General features: G+C 39.6%; 1 protein-coding gene across 4 annotated transcripts in view; it reads left to right on the top strand.

Annotated features, from left to right (window-relative positions):
• The first annotated feature begins 498 nt into the window (after positions 1-498).
• The window catches only part of WAC (WW domain containing adaptor with coiled-coil), a 121914-nt gene continuing 113308 nt past the window's right edge, over positions 499-9104 (top strand). For 3 of the 4 annotated variants that reach the window (XM_027841544.1, XM_027841542.1, XM_027841541.1), the window contains exons 1-3: positions 499-599; positions 967-1003; positions 2747-2942. In XM_027841544.1, coding sequence (XP_027697345.1) covers positions 559-599; positions 967-1003; positions 2747-2942 — 274 coding nt within the window. In that variant the 5' untranslated portion in view covers positions 499-558. The remainder of the gene's footprint in view (positions 600-966; positions 1004-2746; positions 2943-9104) is intronic. The other variant, XM_027841543.1, reaches the window with a different exon arrangement.

The following is a 9104-nucleotide window of genomic DNA, read 5'->3' as shown; positions in this document are numbered from 1 at the left end:
CGAAGGCGGTGGCGTCCGAGTTGCCCGGATGTAGTTGGAGGAGCGGCAGCGGCGGCGGCGGCACCAACAGCGGCGGCAGCGGCGGCGGCGGCGGCGGGAGGAGGAGGAGGCAGCGGCGACGGCGACGGCGGGGGGAGGAGGTGGAGGAGGAGGAGGGGGCGGCGGAGGAGGAGCAGGAGGAGGAGAAGGCGGAGGAAGCAGTCGCTCTCCGCTGGGCCGAGCCGGTCGCGTCTTCTTTCTCCCCCCCTCCCCCCGGTTCGCCGCTGCCGCGGTGTAGTTGGCGCCGCTGCCCCCGCCAAGAGCGAGCGGGCGAGCGAGAGACGGACGGAGCGAGCGGGCGAGCGAGCGAGCGTGCGTGCGAGCGAGAGCGTGTGCACGGTGCCCGGGGAGGGACATGGCCCGACAGCGCCGGCGCCAGTAACGGAGCGGCGCTGAGTCCCGCTGAGGGGGTGCTGGCCGCCGCCGCCGCCGCCGCCGCTGCCCGTCCGCCCGCCCGCCTCCCGCCTCCCGCGGCCCCTCTCCCCCCCTCCCCGACACACACACACAGGCCGGGCATTGATGGTAATGTATGCGAGGAAACAGCAGAGACTCAGTGATGGGTAAATCCTCTCTCTCTCTATGTCTGTCTCGGGCCGGGGCCGGGCCGGGCCGGGCCGCGCCGGGGGCGGCGGGCAGGGTGGGGGGGAATGTTCCTCCTTATCTAGCTGGGGCTGAGCCGCCATTTTTGTTGTTAACCCCGATCTGGGCCGGCCTGCGAGGAGGCGGCGGGGGCGGCCGCGGGTCGGGCCGGGCCGCCGGGGCCCATCGGCGCCGCCGCCCTGCGGCCGTGCGGGCGGCCCGGGCCCGTGGGCAGCTCGTCTCGGGGCACGGGCGGCCCGGGGCCCTGGGGGGCGGGGGGCTGGATTTTTTCTGTTAGCCTCACCCTCTCGGGGTGTTAATGTCGCTGTCTGTCTTCCTGTTTTTCAGCTGTCACGACCGGAGGGGGGACTCGCAGCCCTACCAGGTACCAGCCGAGTCCTAGGGGAGGGGACAGCCGGGGAAGGCGGAGGGGGCCGGCGGGAGGAGGGAGGGACTGGCTGCTGTTACTCGAGCTTAGGCTTCAGCCGTCGGCGCAGGCCCTGCAGGGCAACGAACCCGAAACCAGCCCCCCGAACCCCAGGAAACCCGGGCTTGGGTCCTCGTAACGACTGCCCCCAGCCCCGCATGGGGGGCCGGTGCTTTGAGGCGCCTCAGGGAGAGCCGAGGAGACCAGCCCAGCTATTTTAGCGGGGAGAGTGGAGAGTAGTGACTTTGGAGGCCTCGGTAGTTTAAGAATTTGGGGAGAGTGCGGTTGTCTTGAATGGCAGCCTGCTGAAATTGAAAAGAGGCAGCGAGTGGATTCTTAGTTACCATCAAAATTCTGTTACCAAAAGTTAACAAAATTCTGAACCCAGGTCCGTAGTAATGACTTGATTTCACTGCCGGTTCAGAGTAGGAACCAGACTTAGAAACTTGGGATGTATGTTCTGATATATCTGGTGTTTTAGGTGTCTTGGTTACTTTCCGGGGCAGCAGTTACCAGCCCGTCATCAGAAATCATGTAGGATAGTCCTTTTGGTTCCTTTCAATTGATGACTTCTTAAAAGTGATCAGAAATGAATGACAGCTGTCAAAGGACACTTAGGAGGTCTAAATGAGAGAGCAGATCCTCAGCTAGTAATTCTCTTATTCAAACTTTATTGACTTATTATACCTGAAACCAAACGTGTAATACAGCTTAGTATTTGTTTTGAAAATGTCAAAGGACAGGTCATGTTTCCCTTGCACGTTATAATAGCCTGAAACAACCTGCTTAATTCTCTAAGGAGAATGTAAGTCTGATTCTGTTACAAAGCAGTACTTTTTCAAAGTTATTCTTTGCATTTTAATTTACCTTTAGGATTAAATATTTAATAACATAGGAATCCAGAGTTAGAAAGGGACCTTAGGTCATTTAGCTTTAAAATTAAGTATTTAGTAACATAGGATCCCAGAGTTAGAAATTAACTTTAGGTCATTTATTCTAATTCCTTCTTTTTTGCATGTGCAGAGATGATGTCTTGTGATTAAAAGGCTTCTTTTAAATAAAATCCATTAGTGTTTATTTAGATACATATATAAAAATTTAGGGCTAAAATGGATGACCTAGTACTCAGCTGTTGATTTCTTATGCTTTAAGGGTTCCTAAAAGCGGGTAATGGCAAAAATAGATACCAAAATGTCCAGATAATTTGGGGAATGTAGACACGAGGGAATCACCATGGAACAGTAGAAAGAATGCTGGTTGTTATAATCAGCATTTGGGTTCATATCCTAGTTCTGCTGCTTATTACCTTGTGGCAGCAGCAGGTCCCTTAAACTATCCTCAACTTTGTTTCTTCATCTATAAAATGAAGTAGTGGGACTATGTGATCTTTGAGTCCCTTCTGATTCTAACTGTATGGTGTTATCAGGTCATTTCCCTCCCTACCTCGTCCTTCCCAAAAAAGTTTATTAAGGAATCTTTTCCTTCCAAGATGTTGTCAAGCAACTACTCTAAAATATTGGTGGAGTGATCATATATCTCATCATTATTTTGTATCATGGCTGTTTATATATATATACATTGAATTCTTAAACATGTTTGATTAAAACTGAAGTTTTGTTAATGAAATAGATTTCATGTTAGTTGTTATAATTAATGGTTCAAGTTAAAGGTCTGTGCTTTCCTTTGTATGATATTTTACAGGCTCTTAAATATTCATCAAAGAGTCACCCCAGTAGTGGTGATCACCGACATGAAAAGATGCGAGACACCACAGATCCTTCACCACCAAATAAAATGTTGCGACGATCTGATAGTCCTGAAAACAAATATAGTGACAGCACAGGTCACAGTAAAGCAAAAAGCGTGCATACTCACAGAGTTAGAGAGAGGGATGGTGGTAAGTAGTTCTACTTACAAAAATTTTATGCTTACTGAAATTTTTTCAATATGGTCAATCTATGAAACAGAGAAAAGAGTTATTTCATTACTGGTGAACCCTGCCAATTTATCTCATCAGTGGGGGTTTGGTTTTTTTTTGGGGGGGGGTCAAAATACTTTGATCCTTTCATTTATCTAGAAGCAAGATGTACATTTAGGAATTGAAATCTATAAGATTCATCAAAAAGATTCTTAATGACTTTATCATTACTTGGGACATAAGGAGAGGTTAGGAATTGACTTTATGTGTTTATATAGAAAAGAGCTATGATTATTTTGAAATCAGAAAATATATAGAACCAATCTTTTCATGTTTTTAAAAAAGGCATAAAATAATTTGAATTCGATTATTTTGTTTTTTTTAAAAAATTGCTCATTTTACTTAAAAGCATTCAAGTTCGTATCTTTCTGATAACTTTGAAATCCTCAGAGGCAATTGAAAACTCAAATTTTATATATCTGTGACAAATATAAAAGATTTGTAACACTGAAAACATTTCCCCGCCTTATTTTCTGTTTTCCTCATGACCCTGGAGATAATTTCATATTTTTCCTTTATGGATATAAAATTTTTATGTAGTAATATTTTGTATTTTCGTGAATGGCCACATTCTCTATACTTACTTACTTGATCAGTTGTACAGCTTTGAATAATGTTGAACTTTTGCTATAGTATCATTTTTAAGAACTTTGCATCAAAGATTCTGCTTAGATGGTTCTAATATCCAGATAGTTCTGTATATTTCTGTTATTGTCACTCAGCTATCATGAATTTCCAATCTTAATTTCTTAAAATTTCAGTTAAAGTGCTTAAAGTACTTGTTAAGTGCTAATTTTTTCCCTGTGTTGTGGACAACTTCTGTTATTTAACTGACCACACATAAAATCATCATGCAAGTTAACACTCTTAATAGAGTAAAGAACAATACACATAGGGACTGGATCTGTGATTTTATTGGTGCCTGAAACTTTCTTTGTCAATACAGGTCCAAACCTCCATAGTTTACAATCTTAAGAGAGTTACCTAGGGCAGGTAGGTGCTAAGGACACAAAATCAGTATTTATCAGACCTGGGACTTGAACTGAAGTCTTCCTGGTTCTGAAGTTTGCTCTTCAGCTGTTGTGCTACACTACCCCATAGGATGATCTAACTAGAAAATGATCCCTTATAATGGACTTGGTGAGGCATGTGGCACCCCAGTTTTCTGAGTCTATTGCTAAGTTTTTAATAATTTGTATTTGTATTTTCCATTTCTTGATGGATCTCTGCATTCGTGGGGGCGTACTCTCTACTTATACAGGTTGAAAACCTTTAACACTTTGCCATTTCAATTGATTTCCCTCCATGTTTTTCTCAAAAAACCCTAATAGTTGATCTTCCCAATAGACCAAAGACTTATTCTCCTCTTCCCCCCCCCCCCCCCCCCCCCCCCCCACGATATACCAGCATATATTTAGGCTGATAACAACTGTCACCTTCATAGGTTACTGACCTGGTTATTTTTCTGGTTGTGTATGACCTCTAAACAACAAAAGTTTGGACACAAGGGGCAGTTTGCTAACATGACTTGATAAGGTAGAAATGATGCCTGCTCAATTCATAGGGAAAGAAACAAGATTGATTGTCTGTAGGCAGATGGTATGTTAAACAGAAAGACTTAAAATAAACTAATGATTTATGTATATTCAGGAGGGAAATTGTTATCTGAGGTATCCTGAGAGAAAGAGACATTTCCTTCTCTTCCCCTTATAGTACTTCTTTTTGATGTATGTTGGGTATTATAAACCTTAACCTACTTTTGGATGGACTCTTTATGCTATATGAGTAACAACTTATTTTGCTTTTTTAAGTGGTGGAGCAAGGGATTATGGTAAAACTACATAAATTTTTTAAAATATAAAAACAGCATTTTATTTTTTTAATAGTATTTTTCCCCCCAATTATATGTCAAGACAATTTTTAGCATTCATTTTTACAAGATTTTGAGTTCCAAATTTTTCTGCTTTCCTTCCTCTCTTCTGAAAATGGTAGGCAATTTGATATAGGTTATGCATGTGCTATCATGTAAAACTTATTTCCATGTTAGTCATAGTTGTGAAAGAAGAAACAGATCAAAAGGAAAAAAAACCACAAAAAAGAATGAAGTAAGTAAAAAAATACACTTAAGTCTGCATGTAGACTCCATCAGTTCTTATCTGGATGTGAATAATATTTTCCTTCATGAATTCTTTGTACTTGACTTGGATCATTTTGTTGCTGAGAAGAGCTGAGTCATTCATAGTTGATCACACTGTTTCAGTACATTGGTACTGTGTACATTCTTTTTCTGGTTCTGCTCATTTCATTTTGCATCAGTTTATACAAGTCTTTCCAGGTTTTTCTGAAATGAGCCTGTACATCATGTCTTATTGCATAATTTCATTACATTCACATACCAAAGCCTGTTCAGCCATTCCCCAGTTGATGGATATCCTCTCAGTTTCCAATATTTTGCCACCACAAAAAGGGCTGCTATAAATATTTTTGCACATGGGATACAGACCTAGTAGTGGTATTGTTGGATCAAAGAGTATGCACAGTTTGGTTGCCCTTTGGCCATAGTTATATATTGTTTTCCAGAATGGTTGGATCAGTTCACAACTCCACCAGCACTGCATTAGTGTCCCTATTTTCCTTTTTTTTGTCATATTAGCCAATCTGATAGGTGTGAGGTGGTACCTTAGAGTTGTATTAATGTGCATTTCTCTAATCAATTGTGATTTCGAGCATTTTTTCGTGTGAGTATACATAGCCTTAATTTCTTCATTTGAAAACTGCCAGCTCATATTCTTTCACCATTTATCGATTGGGGAATGGCTTGTATTCTTATAAATTTGACTCAGTTCTCTATATATGAGAAACGAGGCCTTTATCAGAGACACTTGCTGTAAAGATTGCTTCCCAGCTTTCTGCTTTTCTTCTAGTCTTGGTTTCATTGATTTTGTTTGTATAAAAGCTTTTTATTTTAATATAATCAAAGTTATTTATTTTACATATTGTAATTCTCTCTTATCTCTTGTTTGGTCATGAATTCTTCCTTTCCCCATAGATCTGACAGGTAGACTATTCCTTGCTCTTCAAGTTTGCTTATGGTATCACCCTTAATTTCTAAATCATGCAACCATTTTGACCTTATATTGGTATAAGGTGTGAGATGTTGGTCTGTATGTAGTTTGTGCCCTATTTTCCAGTTTTCCCAGCAGTTTTTGTCAAATAGTGAGTTCTTCTCCCAAAGGCTGGAGTCTTTGGGTTTATCAAACTAGGTTACTATGATAATTGATTACTGTCTCTTGTATCCCTAATGTATTCCACTGATCCACCATTCTATTTTTTAGCCAGTACCAGATAGTTTTGTTGATTACTGCTTTATAACATAGTTTGATATCTGGTATTATTAGGCCACCTTCCTTGGTATTTTTTTTTTCATTTTGTTATTTTTTCCTAGCTCTGTCAAATAATTTTTGATAGTTTGATTGGTATGGCACTGAATAAGCAAGGTAGGCTGAATTGTCATTTTTATTATATAAGCTTAGCCTGCCTATGAGCAATTGTTATTTTTCCAGTTGTTTAGATTTGACTTTATTTGTGTGAAAAGTGTTTTTTAATTGTGTCCATGTAGTTCCTGGGTTTGTCTTGTCAGGTAGACTCCCAAGTATTTTATATTGTTTATAGTTATTTTAAATGGAATTTTCTCTTTCTGTGTCTTGCTGCTGGACTTGGTTGGTCATGTAAAGAAATGCTGATGATTTATGTGGGTTTATCTTATATTCTGCAACTTTGCAAAAGTTGTTAATTATTTTAGGAAGTTTTTTACTTGATTCTCCAGGATTCTCTAAGTATACCATCATTTCATTTGCAAAGAGTGATAGTTAAAAACAGCATTTTAATATGTAATTAAAATAAAAGTCTAATACCATAAGTTATTTAAATTGACAGTATTTTCATTTTCTAGGTGCACTATCTAACCTGTCAGTCAGTAAGTTAATTCTTCGCAACCTTTAGTATCTCCCAGAAAGTAGAGATTCCATTGGATATATAATACTTAAAATGTAGTTGGTATTTGGAAAGAAAATGAGGTACAATACCTGTGTCCTGTTGATGGTAGGATTTATAGTTCTTTTTTGCTCTCGGTATCCAAGGGCCAAAAGGCTAAGACCTTGCCTCTTACTTCTGATTGTAATCTTTTTTGTCTGAGCCATTCATAGCCAACATACTTAGTCACTTCATGTGTGTAAGCAAGCTTTTGTATAGTATGAGGGAATTCCAGATTAGTAACTATAAAATTAAGATTAAAAAAAGAGAGAGATCTTAAATTTTTTAATTCTCTTGATTTAGCTTTAGAGCATTAAATAATCTTAGCCACTCACTGTTCTTATCACTCCCGTTAGTCTGTAGGCCTTCCTTTAAGTCCCTGACTTGGTGTTATGGCTTCTTAGATTAATCCACATTTTAGTCTCTAGTGGAGCTATTTAATAAGCTTTCCCTTTGGTCTTTAGAGAATATGTTTCATTGCTGCTTGGGTCCCAGGTAGTTGTTCTTTATTGGCTTCTGATTTAAACTGGGGTTTTGCAATTGTTTGTTTCATCAACTCAGTAGGTACTGTTCTTAGGAATTATACTTTTTCTCACTTACCTATGATTTTAGGTCCTTCCTGTGAGACTGCTCCTGCTCTGCATCAGGGCATCTTGAATTATCAGTATTCACATCTCTTAGTGTTTCCTCCCTTTCTTTTTTTTTGTTAACCCCCCCCTTTCCCCCTTTTAGGAGTGCACACATCTTTACCTTATCTCTATCCCCATCTCATCTTTATCTAATATACCTCATCACTTTATAGAATTCCCCTTCAGGGACTCATAATCCATATTTGCCCAGGGAAGTACACATTGTATCCCTCTAACCCTTTAAAGATACTTAAGAAAGGACATTTGCATTTTAACATAGAAAAGCACTGTCTGAGGATCATATTTTAGTTCTCTACTGTTTGGAAATGATGGAAGTTGGAGGGGAGAAGGCAACTTCTCCAGATCTTTAACACTGCAAATATCCATAACTAAATTCAGGAGCAGATTTGTTTCTACAAAAATTAACAAGGACTGAAAACTAAAGTTTTTGCAAGCCTGGAAATGAGGCTCCATTATTTTCTGATGGTTGTGATTTTCATGACTGTCATAATTTATATTCAAATATAAGAACAAAACAGATTCTAAATTAAATTATGGTAAAATTCTTTAATTGAAGTAATTTTTTATTACCAGTACTCTTTCCTCTGTCGTGCATAATGGAAAGTTGATTGTTTAATTCTATTGTTATAACTAGTTATTTTTTCTCTGAGTTAAAAATAATTTTAAAAAATGAAAGGTGGCCAAAATGAAAAAAAAATTTATCTTATTTAGTTTTTCTTTTAATCGCTAGAAACTTAAGAGCTACATTCATAACTCTTTATTAGACATTGAGATACAAAGTAAATAGATATGATTTTGGATTCTTATTGGACCTTTAAATTTCCAGAGATTTTTATGAAGTCCATGGTGGTTTTTAAAATCAGAATTTGTGTTTAGGCCTGGCAGTGATGGATACTAAATAAACATATTAACCATAATTCTTTTAAGAGAACCATAGACATGTTCCGTTGTACCCTAACTTTCCATGTAATAATTGTAAATCACTGCTATAGAGGTCACATAAAATGGGAATACATCTCTAAGATACTGTATTGCATACTCCAGTGTCATGGCTCTTGGGGCTGAATACAGTTTTGACTTGCTGAGTGATCCTGGGCTAGTCGCTTAGGTGGCAGGGGGTTTATTTCCTCAGCTGTGCAATGAAGGAGGTAGATTAGAGGATCTTTAAGGTGCCTTCCAATTCTGACATTTATGATTTACGTGAACATTTATTTATTGTATTACATAGACAATTTAAAGGTGCAGGTGACTTTTTTCACTCTTAGAATTTGGAAGAAACTATTGAATATTTTATGAAGAGGAACCATGTATAGTAGTGTATTTTAAAAACATTCTTAGTACAGCGCAATAAGAGGCCATGTGAAGAAAGGAAACTGGATTGTATCTGCTCTGCCCCTTT

The sequence above is a fragment of the Vombatus ursinus genome, unplaced genomic scaffold, assembly GCF_900497805.2.
Source record: "Vombatus ursinus unplaced genomic scaffold, bare-nosed wombat genome assembly UNPS02014861.1, whole genome shotgun sequence".
Classification (NCBI taxonomy): Eukaryota; Metazoa; Chordata; class Mammalia; order Diprotodontia; family Vombatidae; genus Vombatus; species Vombatus ursinus.
Note: the sequence above shows the minus strand (reverse complement) of the source record. Positions and strands in the feature narration are given on the sequence as shown.